This window comes from Wasmannia auropunctata, unplaced genomic scaffold (genome assembly GCF_000956235.1).
Source record: "Wasmannia auropunctata unplaced genomic scaffold, wasmannia.A_1.0 LD336078.1, whole genome shotgun sequence".
NCBI lineage: Eukaryota > Metazoa > Arthropoda > Insecta > Hymenoptera > Formicidae > Wasmannia > Wasmannia auropunctata.
In genome coordinates, this window is record NW_012026812.1 from 2,223,875 (window position 1) to 2,245,773 (window position 21,899).

Below are 21,899 nucleotides of genomic sequence, written 5' to 3' on the forward strand. Positions count from 1 at the left end.
AAACGCGAAACGCGTCCCCGTTTCCAGTCCGGCGTTCGTCCTCGACGAGGATCGTTCGTCGGCGATCGTCGACGAATGACCACCCCCTTTACGGCTGTACTGTTAAAGCAGCTATTGTTTCCTCAATGTCAATCGATTTATTTTCCTGTCAGATGTACGACACAATTTTTACTTTTATGAACACATATTTTAACGTATATTTAGATGTTAAAAATTAATGCCCTTTTAAATATTTATTAAAGTAACTTTAAAACATGATTTCAATTGTTGAATTTATGACCCAGGAAATTATCCTGTATAAGAGATCTCTAATTCTCATGATCCGTAATTTTTAAATTACTTGTATATTTATAATGTAATTTTTACTTATGTTACTACAAATTTTATATTTTACAATTTTTATACAACGAATATTAACTCGAACTTTGAAACACGATTTCGATTGTTGAATTTATAACTCAAGAAATTATCTTGTACAAGAAATCTCTAATTTTCATGATCCATAACTTTTAAATTACTTACACTACTATATAATTTTTATTTATATTACTTGAAATTTTATATTTTACAATTTTTATACGAATATTGATAAACTCTTTTTTTTCATTCTGTATTCTTAAAGTTAAAACATGTAATTACTTTAACTTTTGAATGTTAATAAAATCACATCAGTACAGTAGATATAATTCATTTTAATATAATTTGTTTCATGTACAAATACATTCACACATATATCACAAACATACCATACGTCAGTAACGCTCAGTCAGGAGCTCTCTTCACGTTACTAAAAAGATGTGGAAGATCAAAATCAAAATCAAAATATACAATAAATTATTTAAATTCTTGAAATCTACAATTTAACTGAAATCAATGATAAACATGATCTAACGTCTGAGATGACGAATGTTGCGATTAATGGCATTTCGTATAGAAAAAGAATTTAGATACGTTTCGCCTGCCGTTTAACAGTGATTGAAAATCAGTGTTAAAACGAAAATCTAATATCAGACCGAATTTAACGTACTTATCATAAGTTGTACATATCTAAATTGTTTACAAACTTGCGACAACGAAGGTCACACGTTAGGAGAGCTGAACTATACATTGTATAGCTACGCTTCTAGAAGTCTTTCAAATATCGCTTTACATTTCCCTCTGTTATTACAACTCCTCGTGCTTGTCGTCGTCTTCCTCCTCCTCGTACTTCTTCTCGTCTTCATCGGCGTCGAGGTCCGACACCTTCTCGTTGCTCACCAATTCCTCCTCCTGAATCTCCTCCTCCTCGGGCACCTCGTCCAAGGAGATGCCCAGGCTCTTCCTCATCAGTTGCTCCACGCTGTCCGCGAAACTGGCGGTCTCCCGCAACATAAAGCCCGACCGCAGAGTCGCCGTGCGGAACATCATCAGGGCCATGTCTTTGGCCGTCTGATCGGCCGAGTCGACCTCGACTCTGCGCAGCAGTTCCCGAATGAGCGGATGCCTCGGGTTGATCTCCAGCGTCTTCTTCTGATTCATATAGTAGCTCCTCTGCGGATCGTCGGTCTTCTGATGCGCGTTCGACACCGCCAGACGTTCCATATTGCCGGTCCAGCCAAACATACTGGCGACCAAGGCGCACGGCGAGTCGGTCAAACGCTCGGACACCTGCGCCTTGCTGATTTGGTCCTTCAGGACGTCACTCAGCCACTTGACCAGAGGCTCGAACGTCTTCTTCAACTGCTCCATCCGTTCCTTCGCACGCTCGCCCTCGTCCAGCGTGAAGCCCTCCTTCGCCACATTTTGAAACTTCTTGCCGTCGAACTCGGGCAACGCCGAGATCGCGTACTCGTCCACCGCCTCTGTCAGGTACAGCACCTCGTAGCCCCTCTTCTCCAGCCGTTCGACGAACGGCGACTTCCTCACCTCGTCCTCGGACGAGCCGGCGATGTAGTAGATGTGCTGCTGATTGGCCTTCATGCGGGACACGTACTCGGGCAGGGAGGTCATTTCCTTCTGCGTCGACGAGAAGAACTGCAACATCTTGGACAGTCTCGCGCGATTCTGAGGGTCCTCGATTATGCCCAGTTTGATGTTCGTGCTGTACTCCTTCCAGAACGTCTGATAGTCCTCCTTGGAAATCTTCTTGATCATGTCCAGCACCTTCCTGATGAGCTTCTTCTTGATAACCTTGATCAATTTGTGCTGCTGGAGATTCTCGCGCGAAACGTTGAGCGGCAGGTCATCGCTGTCCACGATACCGCGAATGAAGGACAGGTAATTCGGCATCATGTCGGTGAACTTGTCGGTGATGAAGACTCGCCTGACGTACAACTTGATGTTGTCGGATTTGGTGCCGTAGCGATTGAAGCTGTCATTCGGTTGAACCTTCGGGACAAACAGGACAGACTTGAACGTGACCTCGCCCTCCGCAATGAAGTGCGTCTTCGCCAGAGGTTCCTGATTGTCTTTCGTGAGCGTTTTGTAAAATTCGTTGTACTCCTTCTCGTCGACCTCGTTCGGCTTCAGCGTCCAAATCGGTTTCGAGTCGTTCAACAATTCCCAATCCCACACGGTCTTGTCCACTTTCTTAGATTTCTTCTCATCCGAAGCCTCCTCCACCTTGGCGTCATCCTCCTCGTCCTCCTTGTCGGAGTCATCATCCTTCTCCGCGTCTTCCTTCGCGGGCTTATCCTCGTCCACATCCTCCGCGTCGACTTGCACGACTTTGCTGTTCCACAAATATATGGGGAAATTGATGAACTGCGAGTACTTCTTCACCAAGTTCTTTATCGTGTCCGGCTCCAGGAAGTCCGACGCCTCTTCCTTCAAGTGTAAGCTGTAAACGAAAAAAAAAAAGAAACGCGATATTAAGAAATTATTTCCACAACGTAATGGAAAATAAAAAAAATATGTATTATCACTCGCGGCGACTCGAGAAACTGTGACGCTCAATAATTCGCTTAAGAATAAATTGTACAACGCACCTTACGGTCGTTCCTCTCTTCAAGGTGTCCCCCCGTGGATCCTCAACAATGCTGTAGTTGGAGCTGTCCGACTCCCAGATGTACTGTTTGTCCTTGTTATGCTTGGTGGTGACCACAACGGTATTCGCGACCAAATAAGCGGAATAAAAGCCCACGCCGAACTGGCCGATCATATCGTTCATGTCCTGTGCGTTCGTGACATCCTGCATCTTTCCTAGAAACTCGGCCGTGCCGGACTTCGCGATGGTTCCAAGGTTGTTCACCAGCTCCTTCTTCGTCATGCCGATACCGGAATCCGTTATATGCAATATCCTGTTCTCCTTGTCCGCCTTTATTCTGATAGCCAATTCGGCGTTCGTATCCAGGACGCTCCTATCGGTGAGCGACAACAGTCTGATTTTGTCCAGCGCGTCGGATGCATTCGAGATCAATTCTCTGAGATAAATCTCTTTGTTACGGTAGAGAGAATTGATGATAAGTTTCATCATGCGATTGACCTCGGTCTGGAACGCAAATTTCTCAGACTTGTCCCTTAATTCCTTCACCTGAGCGGTACTTAAACCGTCGATCTTTATCGCTTCCTCTTCCCTTTGTACCGCTTCATGATCTGCAATAGAATTTAAATGTCATTTAAATGTGTGAAATAATTACAAGCTTAACCTCAAAGAACTCGTTTCAGCTTAATTTTTTTAAGCAGAATCTTTTCGAAGTAATAAAAATAAATAAATTCACAAACTAATAAACTAATATGTAAATTAATAAATTTATAACAGATATAACCGATTATATATGCAAATTCTAAGTTAATGTAAAAAATGGAGCAGGTCAAATTACGCATAAAAGAAACTCCACTTTTGTGAAATAAACCTGTACTTTTCTCTATCAAGCTCCATCACAACGTTCGAACAGTTACGCTACACGTCACTCTAACGGACTCCTCCCACCTGTTACAACGCCTCTTCCAAAAATCACAGAATAACTACAGCGAATCTATTTTCTATTCGTAAATCAAACTGTAAGAAATAGTAACCTGTTCGCGATGCCTCCCGGCTGACGCCAAGATCGTCCTCCACGGTGCCGGCGTTATCCTCGACCTCATCCTCGGCCCGGACGATTCCTAGAGGGCAAAAAAAAAAACAGGCGCGTGTAAAATATCGAGGGAGATACACGAGACGAGAGAGATCCCCGTTGGCAATACAACGCGGAGGGCAGCTTACCCGCCAGCAAGATCAGTCCCGCGATCAGTAGGAAGAGTTTCCTCATCGTCGCCGCGGCGCGAAAGGGATTCCGTGAACGATTCCGAGAAACAGGTAGAATCACCCAACGAGCTGGCACTCTTCTACTACTGGCAGTGGCAAGCCGCTCGCTCCGACCTGCTCCGCTGTTTTTTGACCGACTGTCACGAAACGGCCACGACGGCGACGCGATATACGGGCGACACGCACGACGCCGGCGGGGCGAGCGGCCAATCGCGTCGAACCACGGCAGCACGTGCCCGGCGAATGACGGGCGCACCCGACGGCAGCCCCGTACAAATGGCGCCGCGCGATTGGCCCGGTCGTTACCACGTACAAATGTGTCTGATATGTGCGAGATGTTTGTCTCTTATCCCGCGGTTCTAGAAGATTCATCCGCGGCGGGCCAAGCACAACGCCACGCTGCAGATTCGAGGCGACGTACGCAGAATCGTCGCGATCGCAAATTCACGGAAGAATTATCAGTAATCGTCGCGCGTACGTAGCGAGCGGATGCTCGTACAATGGAAAACGCGGCTAAATTGTAAGTCGAAATCGGGCTGTTTTTCAGCTCCGGCGACCCCGACTCGACCCGCTGATGCTATCAAACGGGCTTTTGTTGTCCTGCCGGCTAAATATTTGTTTCACGTATTGAACTGATGACGACACGCGAAGCAACTTTTTACAGGCAACACATTATGTTTATTTTGATTCATTCTGTCGCTCCTACATTTGTAGTGAGCGATAACGGTTACAGTATTTTAGTTGGCGATATTATCTATTGATTATTTCTGTTGATGTAAATTGATAAAGAATTGGATAATCGTAATTATCGCGGAAAAATTTCGCTTGATAAAGCAGGAATGCCATGTTATCAAGGGTCAACAAGTGAGAGAACTATGCAAGCGACAAAATATGCAAATCTGCAAAAGTGTCGATAATTGCAATGTGATTGGGGCATTGATAAAACAGATTTCTACCTCGTTCCCTTTCCTTGAAATCAATTTTTTAACTCTGGTAAACATTATAGATATGCAATAATATCCCGTCATACGAAACGAAAAATTTTGAGATTCTCAAAGAGTCTCAAAAAAAGTGTGTAATTAAAACTTTACTAAAAACTAATTAATTAATAGATATATCTTCGAGATTTTCTGAAAGATATTTTAAATAATTAATAAATCTATCGATCGTTTACAAGATATTTTTTTAAGCACGTATAGCTATTTATAGCAGACATTCGATTAGCGACATTTATCGATTAGCGGGGGGGGTGCGCTATTAGCGCTATAATTGTGTCGTTTTATCCTTGGTTTATGTTTAAACGAATGATAAAGGTAGGACAAGGCGCAACAGCTGAGAGCACGCTGTTTGAACGCGGCCATAGCGTGGCCAGCCTGGCGATGTAAATATATTATAAAAACATTTACTGTGCTTAATGTTCGACAATTCGAATGTTTTTTATTGTTTCAATATCACGATGGCACAATTAAGGCAAGTTCTGTGAAAACAAAGTGAGGAACTTTGAAGGACTACCGCAATTATTTAATAAATCTATATGATGTAATTATAATGACAATTAAAAACATTGGGATAGCACAGAGGTTAGGTATTGTATAGATTGCGTTAAAAAAATGATAGTAAATAACAAAAATATGTAAATGTTGAATTATTGATACATCGATTTGTTAAGCAATTTTCGTTTCTCTTTTGTTTATTTCTTCTTTCATAACATTCCTCTTAGTCTTCACGTGTCGCAGCGTAAATTCACTCTGAAATATTTGAACGATCAAATAATGCTTTTTCAATAATTTCACAAGAGGAATGAAATTCATTGAAATGTTTTTCAGGTGTCTTCAAGGTGTCGCAATTCTTCTTTGAGGCGACGTATCTTATAAGAATTAAACGGCTGTCTTTTACCTTACAGTCAATAAAATATTAAAATCGCGACAACATTGTTCCTAAGAAATGCCATCCGTCTATTCTCATCAGTTGTCGTATTGTTCGGGCATATACGTGTCACTTTAATAGCGATACTGTCGCTGTAACGATATATTTGGCCACGTATGTTTTGTCACACTGTCCTACTGAAGTCTCAGTTGTTTGGTTTACGATCGGGAAAGTAAATAAATGTAAGAGTTCAAGTACGCGGGGGCACGCTACATACGTAATCCTACATTATACGCTTGTACCCTACATCACAGTCAGCCGGCAACTATGTTATTCGACGCTATAGGGCTGATCAAATATGTACGGTAATTTCTCTATACTTTCTGTTGTGATGTCGTTTGGTCTTGGTCTATCGATATCAATCTGGGTCTATTGGTATCAAAATAGAGGTCAAGGTAATATACTATCGCGCGTCGCTGAAAATAAAAAAGTTAAGTGATAACGTAAATCGTATGAATTTTTAAAATTATTTTTATATGTTGCAGATCGAATAGACTTTATCTGAAACATTTTTCGATGCAAGATAATTTCTCGGAGATTTTGACGAAGGAGTTTAAAGTGCAAAGAGTGTTTTAGCTTTAAAATTTGAGATTGGACACATATATGTAAAAAAAAACATGTCCTTTAGAGATTTTCGATGATTAACGATATATTTCAAGGAGAAATCGACGTTGGACACTTGGATAATGTGTGAGTTTGCCCAACCCGTGTTAAATTATTACAGTTGTATTTGAGTTTGCCCTACCCAGTCTGAGGCGCTCCTCGAAACTTAAAGAGACTAAATCGATCGTACGAAACCTGTAAATTAATCATATTAATTATTTATATTGTTATTCTCGCAAATAAAGGCATGTTAAGTACAAGTATCAAGTCACAGAAGATATTTAAAATAGCTAAAACAAATATATTATAATTAATACATCTTCAACTGTTTAGCTCTCAGCCGACCGATCACGACCGATCAAATGACGACGACGAACCCACCGATTATTCTCTCGACGACCGGAGCGTTTTTCGATTCTCCTTCGACCTCGCCCCTCGAGGAAACAATCGGTATCGGCGATCGATCAATCAATTGGTCACGCTTTGCAATCGCCCGCGCGAAGCGGATGCGATGGGCGTGTTGTGACAAATCGGTCGTTATGGATACATCGTGACGCCCTGGGGGGCCCCAGTGTATAGGCTCTTCCCATACATCGTCCAGGGTGTGTAACGTAATGTGTGTCGTCGTCACTGTCGTCGTCGTCGTCGTCGCGCTATAGGATTCGCGGCGAACGTCGCGCCATGCGGAGGGACCGCCACTCGCCTTCCGGTCCTCTTGGAAAAAACGTCGCCTCCTCCGCCTCCTCTTGCGAAGAGTAAGCCAGAAGTTCCTCCGGGGTTCCTTCCTCCTCCCGCTGGTCAACCGCGTCTGCCGTCTTCCACTGCACACGCGCGCGTCTCCACCGCCCGCGTTCTCCATCGCCCGCGTTTGCCGGAAGCTGCCGGAAGCCGCGAGCTAAGGTGAGTGCCTATAATGCCGCGCGAAGGAAGAATGTTAGCCGGATATTCTTCCGAATATTCTTTTTGATACTCATTTGTCCGTCACGAATTATCATCGCGAATTTTCGTCGTAAGTTAGAAAAGTACGAATAAATTGTATTTTTTCGCGAGGGAGAGCGTAATAATTAGATAATATCGAAACGAGATTTTTTGGGGGAAAAAAATGCTCGGAATAATGTGTCAAAATATTGTGTTTCTTTATGCAGTTGTGAAGAATATGTCATATTCTTAAATACGATATCTATAGAGAAAATTATCGCTTCCACCTTCTTAGACCTAATCAACATGTACAAACTTTTTCCCTAATTTTTAAATGTAGTTTCAAACTTTATTTCTTTGAAAATGATTTACGATCATTATGACGAGTCCCAAAAGTGATGTTTCATAAATTAATTTAAGACTATTTACGAGCGGTTGCTTTCACACGTGGCGGTCGATGAATGTCGATGTTACAATGTAGAAAAGCAGTATTATCATCAAGTAACAAGTTGGCAACAGAGACGGTTAATCAATAACCCACTTTTCATCTACCTTTGTGCGCATGATAGTGAAAAACCTTATCACTATTACATCTCACTACTTGCAAATTGCAGTCAAAGATGGATCAGATATCATACATGCGGTCGATGTTTCGTGCCAATACAGTTAACTATCAAGTCGGTTTGAGAAGCTATTTCATTAAAATATTATAAAAAATTCATAATCCCCTAAAAAAATTTCAATTCTATTTTATAACACATTGATCTTCGTAATGGACAATAAAATGGTACCAATAACAAAACATTTATTATGGAATTTTATTAAAAAATGAAAAAATCCTGAACTTGTATTACTTTAAATATATTAATTAATTAAATATCTTAAACATATATTTATAACATTCAAATTTACAAATCTAACTTTTCGACTATTTTCTTGCAAATAATAATTTCTATTCCAGTAATTTTTTATTGTCCATGTATCCATTGTACGTGACATTATCTCTATCAGTCCGTCTCATCTATTTCATGACATTTTCGTTGTATACACTATTTCTCGTCAGCTCTTGTAATATCGTTTACTGCGCATGCAGCATCGCGTTATTCTTTAATGCCCTGTTTTGGAATGTAAACTCTTTCACTCTTCCCCCCTCTCTCTCTCTCTCTCTCTTTTTCTCCGTGTGATGCACCTGACTCATGTTTGTCACGTGAGCGAATGACACGTACGTTTTCCTTTCCAGCGATGTTCAGCTTAAGACCGCAGAGTGCTACGACGCGACAGGAGATTGAGATGATCAATAAGGCCCAACGGGCCGTACAAACCACCACGGATTCCATTGAGAAGCTGCGTCTACTTTGCCTGGCTAGGGGTGCCAATGGCATTCTTGGTCTGGGTAGGTGAGTCTCGAGAGCACCCTTTAATATTTAAATTGCCATTAAGTGACAGCCAATTATGACATCATAGGATAAAACTACGTGACTCACGTTCCTTTTCTCATAATTAGGTCACGTTTTAATTATCTTTTTTCATTATTTTTCTCATTAGTTAGCCGTTGATCGATATTTCTTTTTAAATAAGTTCTTTAATTTTAATTATAATTTGAGTAAAAATCACTACTTTTTCAACTGTAACTCTCAGAAAAAATTGTCGAAAAGAGATTTCAATTCTTTTATATTCTAAAACACTAATCCGAACTAAGAAATAACGACAGATTTTACGTAAAAGCTAAACTGCAATAAATTTAACAGAACAGATTTAAATTTAGCATTTACTGCTGATAAGGAAAAATTGCAAAAAAAAGGGATGCGAATACTTGCGTTACGCGAGACAATACAGATAGAACGAGATGAAATGTTGATGTAATGTTAATTATTCGCTGATAAGATTCAACGAGTCACGAACGTGTGCGTGCGATGATGATACGGTTTTTGTCTGATTCACATATGAATCAGTCTAATTAAAATACTGCTGTCCTCGACGTTCGCCAACGTAACGCATAATATGCTGAAGCATCTAAATCTCGTTTGTATACATATCTCTTTAGGATATTCCGTCGTCTGGACGAGGATGGTAACAAGAAGCTAAGTCTCGAGGAGTTCACATCGGGTATATCGGAGACCGAAATGGAACTCTCCGAGGATGAGATTGGCGAAGTCTTTCAGAAATTCGACACCGACGAGGACGGAAGCATCAGCATCGACGAGTTCATCGTCGGCATAAGAGTGAGCTCGCGCACTTTTTAATTTTAACTTAAACGTTCATTTCAGCGCCGTTTTATCTCGAATAAAAATCTAATTAAGAGAAACGTTTTACGCGTCGCGCTCGAACGAAAAATCATATCTAAAAGTTGACGATCAGAATGCGGAATAAAATATATCCATAATACGTGTAGATGTATGTAATCGTAGGAATTAATAAAGTTGATGAAATAATTCTCCCCGTCAGCCGGCGATGTGTCAAAGCCGCAGAGATGTGGTGGATCAAGCGTTCCAGAAATTGGACAAGACCGGCGACGGACGGATCACCATCGACGATCTACGAGGAGTCTACAATGTGAAATATCATCCGCGTTACATCAGCGGTGAGGAGAGCGAAGAGAGCATTCTGAATAAGTTCCTCTCGAATTTCGAGCACGGCGGCAACGAGGATGGCGTTGTAAGTGATTTTACGATGTTTCTCACGTACCGTAAGTTCGCGTAAATTAAATTGCTCGACAAACCGCGTGTTAAAATGTAAAATCTTGCGCTATCACGCTTAAATCAAGTTTGATAACCCTTTAAACACTTGTTGACCCCATAAACAATTTTATCGAATTAACAGTTTTTCAATTATATGAACAGCCTTAGCCAATGATACGAAGAATTAATAAATTGTGTAAAATTATATTGAATATTTCATATTTTTCATTGGAAAAGTATTATTTAAAATCGTTGTGATAAAGATATAATACAAATCAATTATACATAATTAAGAGATATATTTTTAATGATAAAAATGTTGTTTTATTGATATCTCCTCATGATAAGAGAATTTTCTGTTTACTATAACTGTTGACTGAATATGATATACGTATCGTTATATTTATTTACAGGCAATTCGCCTATCATTATATTATCATTATTCTTCTTTGTGCTGCAGGTAACAGAAGAGGAATTCATGAATTACTACAGCGCTATTAGCGCGAGTATAGACAACGACGCATATTTCGACCTGATGATACGCAATGCTTACAAGCTGTAAATCACGATCTCTCCATCTGCATCTCGCGAGATAGCACGCCTTGCCGGTCCCGCGCGCATCTGTCTGTAATTCTACTATTATAGTTGCCGAGAGCATCGACATCTATAAAGTCACTATTTCGCTAACCGATGTATAAATTTCTATAAATTAATATCGTTGTCATGAGTGCCCTTAGTTTGTTAGACCAGCACGTATTCCTCTTATTGTAATCCAGCAGAAGAACACGTTATACTAATGTTTAATATTGATGCGTGAATTGTTACCGACAAACTTCGTTAATCGTTAATTTATTGAAGTGTATCCTCGATCGAGAAGAAGAAAAAAAAAGTAGAAATTAAGCTTAGGGGGTTTCTTATAGAAATTAATCTGTTGATCCCCCCCCCCCCCTAATTTCTTTCCCTTGTCGAGCTACACGCCGGACTCGCCGCGATAACTCGTCCATTTCGAAAACTTGTGAAAAGTTACGACGTAACTTGCGAAAACAGAAGCGAGAGACAAGTACGTGTCCGACAATCTTTTCTTTCTTCTTCCTCGACGCTGTATTAGCTATTTATGAAAGAAAAAAAAGTTGGTTATAGGGTCCAATTTTACAGCGCGACTCGCGGTGGACGCGCCATGCGCGCTCGCATTTTCTTTCTTTTTTTTAACATTCCTGTTTATAACTCCTATATTTGTTCTGCGAATAAAAATACATGCGACTGTATGAAATGGATTGATTTTTTCCGTGCTTAAACTTTCTACGGTTCGACGTAGCCGCAGGGCTCGCGATAAAGCACTCTATCTGATTCGTTGCAACCTACTTTTTTTTACAAGGCTCAATAAAGGTAAAATATAAAACTGGAATATAGAAACGCCGTTTTGCTTCTATAAGCGGTTGATAGTCAATATGCGATGCGATCGACGCTATTTCTCGATAAAAGTTCCCATTAACGAGGTACGATCCGATCGGGAATTAAATTACTTTAATAAAAAGTAATGAGGTATATCGAGTGCGGCATAAAGGCAGGGCTGCAATTAATTACGCAGATAAGCTAACTCAATGTTCTCTTGGGAATGAGAGCGGCACTTCCGTGACGCTCGCTCCGAATAGCATTCTCGAAATTAACATCGAAGCGAAAATAACATTTGTAAAAAAAGAAACACATATATAATGTGAAATACACTACATTTTTTATTTTTTTCGTGCTAATCTAGAATATTTTATTTCGTTTTCATGAAACAACTTATTCAAATCACTTTGTACGCGATACAGTTTTGTCCGAATCCGAAGTTCGAAAGTGTACTGCAAGACGATCCCTTGCTACACGTTCCACAGTTATCATATCAGTAAACGATAAGCAATCGGAGCTTGGTTTATGATAGTTATGTAATCAAAGATAGCTGTTGTACTAAACTATATATATTAAATATCTTTACTATATATATCATATATCTTTAGAGACGGCACTTCGGAAGAATTTCCACGAAGAGATAACAATATATTTTCTCAACAAAAGTTATGAAATTATTGCAATTTCAATTATTTTAACTTAGAGATAACATTTTTTAAAATGTATCTTACGTTAATTACGTGGCAAATAAACTATATATGTATAGTTTCAAAAAATAATATTGAATGCGTAAGAAAGAATACAACTAAACATTGTTAAATTTATATTTTTTAACACAATTTTCAATTAAATAAAGTCTAAAACGCGTACGATTAATAATGTGCACTACAAAAGAAAATGCAGCAAAAAAGGAACTGCATCGGCCGGGAATCGAACCCGGGCCGCCCGCGTGGCAGGCGAGCATTCTACCACTGAACCACCGATGCTCGGTGAGTTTGTTTACTCAGAGAGTATAAGAACTAGTAGCATAAACTAGATTTTCTAATCTATAATATATATTCTAGTTATACGCACTTACAATTTTATAACTTTTATAATTTATATACCAAACGACAGATAACTGTGAAAACAACCTCTATCTGAAACCTGCAAATACGTTTATAGTCGTAAGACGTAAAAAGATCAAAATACTAAAACTAGAATTTACTAAAATTTGACACCAGGCTCAAAATTTTATAATACGAATTATATTACAGCAATCTCTCTCGTTATATATATGTAGATATAAAATTGTAATTGTCGATTTAAGAAAAAAAAAGTCTCCCCGGCGGGGAATCGAACCCCGGTCTCCCGCGTGACAGGCGGGGATACTGACCACTATACTACCGAGGACTTCACGTCCTCGTAGTAACAATTTATGGTACACATATATCGAAAATGAACGTTAATTCACACGACAAAGTAAAACTTGATAAATTTTATTGAACGATAAATTTGCATTGACGTCGTTTGATTAATTTAACGCGTCCGCGTTAAAAACGGACGAATAAAGTACAAAAGTCATAAAAAGAATACTGTAAAATGTCTAAAATTTTTGTATTTAGATCTATATATTTCTAAAAATTGTCTCTGTGAATTAAACTATGCCATGAACCGTCGAAAGTTCTTTCCTAACAAATCCTTTTTAATAATTTTAGATTAACATCAAAGTGATCGATTTATAGATCTATTTTAACCTATATACTCATTTTTAATCCGGTGCCTGCCGAAACTTTCCACGCTTGCACATATAATGCATTATTGCAATCTGGACTCGCCATCGTCAAAATGTAACGCTTATTGTGAGCGACGGAAACCTGCAGTAACGCTGAATATTTAACGCCGAGCTTCGTCTCCGTATGCAACACTTTGACCCAGTTTACGCGAAATTCCTGCGGCAAATTACGGACGAGAACCTTCGTCGCGGTTCAGCTGGTAAAATTCCGTACTCTTGGACGCGTTCGGATTCGTCATTTGACATTTCTCACTGGACTCACTCGAGTGCCGTACTGCCATGGCGTCCACGTATCGTTTCATCCTTGTTGTTTACCGACTGTTGAACAAGAATAGTGTGAGTGACCTGAGGAGCACTCGAATGGTAATCCGAACGTGCCTCCCTCGTACGTCGTGCGGACGCAAGGTGGCGCGCGCGTAGATAAAAGCGGCGCACGCGCGCCGAGCGCGTTCAGTGGCTGCAGAGCGACCGTCGTGGAGGGTGGGTTTGCGCGTGTTCGGTCCTTATCTCTCTTAGTCCGCCTCTCGTCTCGCCGCTCCCTCCTCCCCCTGCACCTCCTACCAGTTCTACCCCTCCTCTGATCATTGTTTCCAGGCCTGGCCGTGTGGACACGGCTCGCTCGTCCGTAATAAAGGATCGGGTCACTAATAGGTGGACTGGCCGGCCCGCGGGAACGGTGCATTCGCTGTACATTGTGCTGCGCGAAGAGTTACTACACGTGCGAGTGCGTGATCCGTGCGTGCGCGCGCGTGAACTCCCTGCTTCGTTCTGTTGTGAACCCCAGCCTGCTTCAGCCGTGCCGCGCCGCGGGGACAGCAGTACCCTACCGTAACCTGCAGTAACCCTTCTCTGTGTGCCCCCCTTCGACAAGAGGACCATCCGCAATTACCAAAATGAAGTGCACCACGTTCACCGCCGTAGCGTTGCTTCTCGGTACGTTTCAGCTAATTTTGTCAATTTGTGTATATCTGTTTTGCAAATCCCTCCCCTTTTCTGCCCCCCCCCGTCCTCCTTTCCGTTTCCGAATCCCGCTCGGCACGCTGCCAGTGCGACGTGTTGCAGCCTCTTGCAATCGGTACAGATAAGTCATTTTTCACTGATCTCATCGCTGTTGACACGTTTTTTAGTTAGGCATACAGATCTGTTGCTCGTGTTAGATACAGTACATCGGGTATCTCTCGCGTAATCGTGGAACAATTAAGTATAATCCGCGAGAAATAAAATTTCTCGCGGTGTCCCTCTGAAAAAAAATCCGGGGCATTATTAAATTATCGAATCATCTTGTTAACGGTGGTTTTGCACAGTTTAACGAGCTCTATTCGAGATCGTAAGAAAGTCGCTTGATAGCGTAATTAGTATGTAAACCGAGCGGTAAAACCGAGAAAGTTGCGACTACCTATCGGAAGCAATGATAAGCGTCATCCGGAGAAATTCCGGGAAGCCGAGGAAGCCGGATTAAATTTCTAATGCCTTCTGAAGAGCACCCTGTAGAACAGGAAATCGGACGCACGTACATATCATTTTGCTACGTCGCACAAAAGCGACAGCTTAGGATTGAACGTGAAAATTAAAACTGTGAACTTGTTATTATGCAATATTTATGCTGGACAAAGAGCGGGAAAATTATCTGTGTATACGAAAAGTGAGGTACGCAAAACGTTCAAGGCTATTGTAAACATTATAAATCTGAAAAATCCTGCGTGCGTTTCTTTGAGTTTATTTAAAATGTTTCTCCTGACCTGTAAAAAATGTATATGTTTCTAGGAGAAAGCGTTTATCTCTCTCTCTCTCTCTCTCTCTCTCTCTCTCAGAAAATTTCCTTTACGATGTTACGCTGCACGAGATTCAAATTGTGGAGAGTCTCAAGAAACTCGGAGAAAAAAAATTCGAATTCCAACGTGCGAACGCACGTTGAAGCGTTTTCGTCGGCAGACGAATCGCGAAGGGGGATAGTCGCGAAAAAAAACAATGTTGCTATAGCGCCGGTTTATAAATCAGATGTCAAAAGTCAGTTCCGCTGTATATTATTAAACGCTGTACCTAAATACGACAAGACGAGGCGAAACGAAATCTCTTCGTAAAATTTGAAATCGAAACTCGCAAATTTCTCGCGTGCTGGTCTTTCAGTAAGTACAACTCGGCGGATCTTACAATGACTCGGATATTTTGGCAAATTTGCGCGCGTGATTCGCCAGATTACACTGTCCCACTGGACGGAATGTGTTTCGCAAGGCAGGCCGTAGTTATCGTAATTTTTAATTGTTAATTATATGCCGGTCACATACGGCGCGCTTTTGCGATGACGTAATCTGTAATCGACTACCAACAGCAGCATCTGATCTTTCCTCGCAACGGGCGCATTAATCGCATTACATTCGATTATGCATTGAATATAAAATTGTTGACCTCGATTTAAATTGAAATTACGATCATATAGCCATCGTCGAGATTGAGTGATTCGATTGTATAAATTATTTCCTCTGAGTTAAGAAGCGCGCGATTTCTACAAGTTTCGAAAAAAAAAAAAAAATGGTGCAAATAGTGGATGATACTCGAATTGCGAAATTATACATACGACGCCACGTACATTACGCGTGCTTCACAACCTGTCGGACATATACATTAATTATATAAGTATAGTACTCGCGCGGCTCGTTATTATTCAGTATAATTATCTCGACTACAATTTTATTATTTATTATACGTGACGTATATCCTGCTATTGAATTTTACTCTTATCGCTTTCGATCAGATCGTCATTGGCTCACGATAACGACATTCGATCGTTGATCGGGCAAGTTTTTAACACAATGTAATCGACGCACTTTGCCCGATGATCACGCATTTAAATGCTTGGACCTTGTCATTACATCGGCAAACACCGGGTATCTGCCTTATTTATCTTATTTATCTTCGATGTGTCCAACTATTAATAGTCGCTCGTTACAATACTTATCATTTAGTAAACAAAAAGGTGCGACACGTGAGGAACAATCGGGACATGAGCTATTTGCCGCCGTCAGCGAATCCACGACACCTGCGTAAAAAACTAACGATATATCGTGAAATGGAAAATAAATGTTGGATCGCGCCGCGTGGAACAGTAGAAGACGTTTGTCTGACGTAATGCGTGTAATATCTCTCTGAAATTAATACCGATCACGTTTCTTTTCCAACGGAAGTACATTGATAAAAAAACTACACTTTAATTACGCTTCAGGATCTTCAGGTTCGACGAATGGAATTACGCAATGCGTTTTGTATTTTCTGTTAGAGATGAGACGGCAGGACACCTTTGACGTGACTAGATTTCAAATACAATGGAAAGAAAACACTGTTTTGTCAGCCTAAAAAGATTCTCTACACCGAGAAAAAAAAGTTGTTGAAACAATTAAATGCGTTTTATTGACAGTTTTTCTTTGGTTCAATTATATATATGTTTTTGAATTAAACATACATCAATAACATTGATATTCACATATTTTTGTGAATTAACAAATATTCATTTGGCAGCCCGTGATCGCCAAGTATAGTTGAATCAAGAAATATTCATTTGATTTTACACTTTTTTTTTCTCAGTGTAAGTTTATCAGCTGTCACCGAAATCTAGTACACTGATAAGCGTGAATGTTTTGACAGCTGCTCAGTTATTTTGTAGATCAATCGTGGAAAAAATTATTCTCTATTTTTCCGCTATGATTCATTGATTTTTAAACACATTTGTTCGCTTTCAAAACTACGCTCATTCTCCACATATATAGTTTAATGAAATCGTATTACTCATCGTGGCGATCTGAAGAATACCTTTATACGAAATGTCATACAGCGATGAAGAGAGAAAAAAAACGACGGCGGCTTCGTCGATGCATTTTAATTAATCGATCGACGAATCGGAGCATCCGTCGAAAATTTGAGAGAGATGTTCAAGGCCGGTACGACGATCAGTTCGACAGCATTCCATTGCGAAACGTTTCCTGCAAGAACTACAACATACAAGGGAGTAAGATAAGACTTCATTCGTTGAAAGGCTGAATAATACGGATACAAAGTCCACGGATGACGCATTTCAAGGGAGCTTTACAGGAAGCTTGCTGCAAACAGAGGGAAACTGTAGCCTTGCAGTTATTATCGGAACTGTCCACTAACTCGCGAGACAAAATCTAATAGCCGCGTGAGGGATTCGAAGAAAAAATTTGGAGAAAAGCTTATTTAAAAAAAAATTAAAAATATAGTTATGAATTTAATATTGAGAATTAAAGGCAGTAGTTAAATTCACAACAATGGTTTAATATTTTATCTCGCCTATATAGGGAAACTGCAGCCTTGTAGTTATTATTTTAACAATTCACTAACTCGCGGGATAAAATCTAATAACCGCGTGAGGGATTCGAAGATACAATTTGGAGAAACCAGGATTTGGATAAGCTTGTTAAAAAAAAAATTAAAAATATAGCTACGAATTTAATATCGAGAATTAAAGGCTGTTAAATAAGTACACAACAGTGGTTTAATATTTTATCTCGCCTACATTTAATGAACAATTCTTTCGTGCGTGATTAATTAGAAGCTCGTGGCTGCATAGAACTACTTACACTTACGTAACGTAACTTTTTAATAAATATCATCGTAGTGTTAGCAAAATTAAACCTGGGAATTGCACGGAGTATTTCGCACGAAAAAAAATTGTCGCTGACAATTCAGTGAAAAAATTCATCGATTTCGCTAAGAAAAAATGAAAATTCTTCCTGAAACTTTTTTTTACTAGTATATACTTTTGTACATCGCATCATATCATTTGCGGGATAAGTCGTGCGCCTGCGAATTGTGTTGAAACTATTGCAAAAAATTGCGCTAATGCAAGGTCGTTGCGAACGATAACCAGAAAAACATCAATCAGCAAATATGTAAAACGTATATAGCTCCCGGTAGTTAATCTGCATTTTTACTGCGGTTTTTAGAACATCGGTTCATTACAATTTATATCATTACGACATTAAACTGCCATTTTGCCAAGAAATTCAGTTTGCCAAGTAAGTGCAAATCACGATTTCGAAACCGCTATGAAAAAAACCCGTGAGGTATTCAACATATTCAACATCACCATCGTAATCATGTATTGTGTAATCCCAATTGAAAAAAGGCACACGCGATTACTTTGTAAGAATATAACGACTAAGATTTCTCTTTACGATACAATATGAAAAGCATGTGAAAAGAAAAATATTTTTTAATAGGCATTTCTAAAATTAATTGTTACTTTTTCTTCGACGTTGAATAAAAGATGAGGTGACTCATTTAAATGATAATCTGTCTTAAAGGAAAAGATATTTCCATATAACTGTATAAGCTAAAAGCGTTTCCTCGTTTCAGGTATTATTGTTGGGTGTACGCATTCGCAAGAGAATACGCCGTCCGCCGACGACGTGCTGCAACAGGTCGGCAGCGTGGTGGGCGACATCCCGGAATTGAAGAACCTCAACACGTCGGCGCTGCCCAGCATCGAGCAGGCCAAGAATCTGTTCAGAGAGAAGTGCACGAAGAACGGCGGACCGGACGCGTACGACAATGCCCAACGCGCCCAAATTGAGATGGGGCAGTGCCTTCAGTCGCTCATCAACATCACGGAGCTCCAGGCGGAGATGGAGAAGTACAAGCCGACCGGCGATTTGGATATCGTCTTCAAGAACTATTGCAACAAGCGCTCCACTCTGCGGGCTTGCGTCAACAATTTCACGCAGACGGTGGAGCTATGTCTAGACGAGACGGAGAGGGAGAACAAGAAAATAGTGATGAACATAACCGACTCGCTGCTCGAATTTGTCTGCTACAAGGAGGGAGATCGAATCGCCCGTATGTATATGAACCGTGATAGTTTTATTTATGATACATCGATGACACGAAATTCCTGTAAGAAGCGTCTAGAAGAAGTCTCTAAAATCAGAGGGCCTTAAAAGTTATACTTTCCAAAGAAGCTTTTTGAAGGTTTTCTTATAGTGATCAAATATTAAAGCAGAGCCAACACGGGTGTTGTTGGTGTGTAATAATTTTTTTACAATATTTAACCACACCAACACTCGTGTTGTTGGCTCCCATAGGCCTCTATTTTAATATTTGATTTGTTTTCGGGAGCTTATTCCCTTTAAATTATTTTCTACTGATATTATACTTAGACGCTTCTTAGAGACACCTTTGCGAGATGTATTCGCGAGTGTTGCTAACGTTATTTTATCTTTGCAGTTTTCATATCGGCTGGAGGACCAGAGTGCTACCAATCAAAACAGCAAGCGATTCAGGATTGTGCCAACCGTACGTTTAGTGGTTACATACCAAAAACTGATTTCAGTAACAATTTAATGGAGAGTCTACCGTCATTGCATTTCGGTACCAAAGAATGCAGGTGAGCCGCGCAAATTTCACGAATTCGTACCTTTTCTTTTGTTCCTGATATAATTTGAACATTCGTATTAAGAATCTCGCATATTTGATGGTTTAAGTTTAAAAATACTTAAAATCGATATTTTCCTACATATCTTTCTCTGCGGAAAGGGAAAAAAACTTATATTTGCTCGATGCGTCACGCAGGGACATAACCAAATTCCAAGCCTGCGTTGTGGCGGAATTGGAACACTGTGCGGATCCCACGCCTGCGAACATAATGGATTCGATATTCAATTTCATCAAGAGAGTGACGCCCTGCGAGAACTTACTCAACGCAGAAAGCGCCGCTGCTACCGGTACACAGTCCACATCCAGCGCTTCGCGCGTGGGCGTTTTTTCTACCACAGCGATTCTGTCTATTGTTTTATCTTTTGTAGCAAGCTATTATGTTGTAGCCTTATCCATATAACAATGTAAGTACATTGTGAAGCTTTAAGACATATTCCAAATATTGCGAGGACACGCGACGAATAGAGACATATGAAAGTTTATATGACGGAAAACTGTAAATATAAAAAATAATTCATAGCCACAAAGGATATGTTTTCAATTATTATTTGCTTTTTTCTAATTGTATTTTTTATTTTCATTTTTTACAAAATAAGATTTAATTTTCTTTTTTTTTTTTTGGCATAGACATATACTTATTACGAGAGTAATAATTATTAATTAAATATAAAAATATAACTATTTGTAATTTAATGTACATATTAATATGCAAGCTATGTTGCATTCAATAATGCTGGTTTTTTTTATTTTATTGATTAATATGAAAAATTCTTGAACATTCAAAATTTTAATATTTTGTATTAAAAGCAGTTTCTGTTCTTTCTGTTAATCATCTTAATGGCTACTCACATCAAGATTCTGTGAAATATATAAATATATTGCTATATCTTTTACACGTCTATGTCTGTTATATGTAAGAATATTATTTATGTGGTTATATTCTATGTATATGTTTACAACTGTTACTTGCTATATTACGCAAGTGAAACATATAATAAGCGAGATAATTCTTATAAAAAGATTAAAAATATTTTACATTAAAGTATATGATAAATTAATTAGAGTTACGTTTATATGAGTAAATATTTAATACTACGTGTTTTTTTTTGTACATTTTGTACATGTTCCCAAAAATCTTGTAGATAAGAGTTTAGATAAATTCGTTTTAGAAATAAAATATCATGTTGTCAAATTCAAACTTTAATTATAAAACAATTTTTGGAAAACAATTTGCTTCTCTAAGAAAAGAAACGTTCGATTGTATAGTTTATAAACGCGAACAAATTGTGATGTTAGCTCGTAAAAAGCTTTCACTACTGTACGACCGAGGTAAAGCAGTATTGTTTGTAAAGCAACTTAATTAGAACTCGCATGACATTTTTATCATTAAGATAAAAGAAACCAAACACGTGGACGTTTAATTAATATAAAACTACTATTACGATATGTTATGGCGAATGTATCTTAATGCATACTTTAAGAACCAAAGTTGTAATAATTTTGTTAAGGCAATGTATTTAATAAATTCGGTACCTTATTTACAACCGAGCTTTCCTAAATCCGTTACATTAAATAGATATTGGAAGATTTTTCATATATTCTTGACTTTTCATATCAGAAATTCTTTCCATTTTTAACTTCCATGTCTCGTTAATGTTTCTAATATGAGAATTAGGTGCTTAATTCTGTTTTCTATGTAAAATATAATATTTTTTTAAACGAGGATAATTTTTTTAACGTTAACACGCCGTCTTATTTCAATACCGCGCGAACAGTCAATTAAGACTCAGAAATTGGAAATTCCGTCGTAATTAACGCGTAAACGTAAACCGAATTATTCCGCGCCGCTGACGCGCACCTGCGCAAACAGAGCTAGGGTGTGCAGGTGCGCGTGCAGTTTAAATCCCCAGCGATTCTGCGCGAGCTTCGCGACGTT

The 21,899-nt window shown here is 39.4% G+C and overlaps 3 protein-coding genes and 2 non-coding genes across 5 annotated transcripts; 2 read left to right on the forward strand and 3 right to left on the reverse strand.

Moving 5' to 3' along the window:
* Window positions 1-672: 672 nt before the first annotated feature.
* Window positions 673-4,400, reverse strand: LOC105448842 (endoplasmin). Its single transcript, XM_011687659.1, has 4 exons — window positions 4,184-4,400; window positions 3,997-4,083; window positions 2,967-3,573; window positions 673-2,818 (listed from the first exon to the last, which is right to left on the reverse strand). Exons 1-4 carry the CDS (start codon window positions 4,227-4,229, stop codon window positions 1,165-1,167), a joined length of 2,394 nt encoding a protein of 797 aa, XP_011685961.1. The 5' UTR covers window positions 4,230-4,400; the 3' UTR covers window positions 673-1,164.
* A 3,145-nt stretch (window positions 4,401-7,545) lies between these two features.
* LOC105448843 (calcyphosin-like protein) lies at window positions 7,546-11,615 on the forward strand. Its single transcript, XM_011687660.1, has 5 exons — window positions 7,546-7,654; window positions 8,913-9,069; window positions 9,717-9,894; window positions 10,118-10,327; window positions 10,811-11,615. The coding sequence occupies exons 2-5, from the start codon at window positions 8,915-8,917 to the stop codon at window positions 10,910-10,912; spliced, it is 645 nt and encodes a 214-aa protein (XP_011685962.1). The 5' UTR covers window positions 7,546-7,654; window positions 8,913-8,914; the 3' UTR covers window positions 10,913-11,615.
* Window positions 11,616-12,657: 1,042 nt separating this feature from the next.
* Trnag-gcc lies at window positions 12,658-12,728 on the reverse strand. The gene has a single exon. It is a non-coding gene; the product is annotated as a tRNA-Gly (tRNA).
* Window positions 12,729-13,062: 334 nt separating this feature from the next.
* On the reverse strand, window positions 13,063-13,134 carry Trnad-guc. Its single transcript has one exon. It is a non-coding gene; the product is annotated as a tRNA-Asp (tRNA).
* An 836-nt stretch (window positions 13,135-13,970) lies between these two features.
* LOC105448845 (27 kDa glycoprotein-like) lies at window positions 13,971-21,507 on the forward strand. The gene is made up of 4 exons (XM_011687661.1): window positions 13,971-14,449; window positions 18,887-19,366; window positions 19,754-19,913; window positions 20,099-21,507. The coding sequence occupies exons 1-4, from the start codon at window positions 14,410-14,412 to the stop codon at window positions 20,361-20,363; spliced, it is 945 nt and encodes a 314-aa protein (XP_011685963.1). The 5' UTR covers window positions 13,971-14,409; the 3' UTR covers window positions 20,364-21,507.
* The last annotated feature ends 392 nt before the right edge of the window (window positions 21,508-21,899 follow it).

Excerpts from the sequence above, each read along its gene's own strand:
- LOC105448845 (XM_011687661.1), top strand. The coding sequence starts at position 14,410 with ATGAAGTGCACCACGTTCACCGCCGTAGCGTTGCTTCTCG. Across the intron at positions 19,367-19,753 it reads GGAGGGAGATCGAATCGCCC|TTTTCATATCGGCTGGAGGA; the intron begins GTATGTATATGA and ends TTATCTTTGCAG. Across the intron at positions 19,914-20,098 it reads TTCGGTACCAAAGAATGCAG|GGACATAACCAAATTCCAAG; the intron begins GTGAGCCGCGCA and ends TGCGTCACGCAG.
- LOC105448843 (XM_011687660.1), top strand. The coding sequence starts at position 8,915 with ATGTTCAGCTTAAGACCGCAGAGTGCTACGACGCGACAGGAGATTGAG. Across the intron at positions 9,070-9,716 it reads GGCATTCTTGGTCTGGGTAG|GATATTCCGTCGTCTGGACG; the intron begins GTGAGTCTCGAG and ends ATATCTCTTTAG. Across the intron at positions 9,895-10,117 it reads AGTTCATCGTCGGCATAAGA|CCGGCGATGTGTCAAAGCCG; the intron begins GTGAGCTCGCGC and ends TCTCCCCGTCAG.
- LOC105448842 (XM_011687659.1), bottom strand. The coding sequence starts at position 4,229 with ATGAGGAAACTCTTCCTACTGATCGCGGGACTGATCTTGCTGGCGG. Across the intron at positions 4,084-4,183 it reads GGGACTGATCTTGCTGGCGG|GAATCGTCCGGGCCGAGGAT; the intron begins GTAAGCTGCCCT and ends TTTGCCCTCTAG. Across the intron at positions 3,574-3,996 it reads CCGGGAGGCATCGCGAACAG|ATCATGAAGCGGTACAAAGG; the intron begins GTTACTATTTCT and ends ATTCTATTGCAG.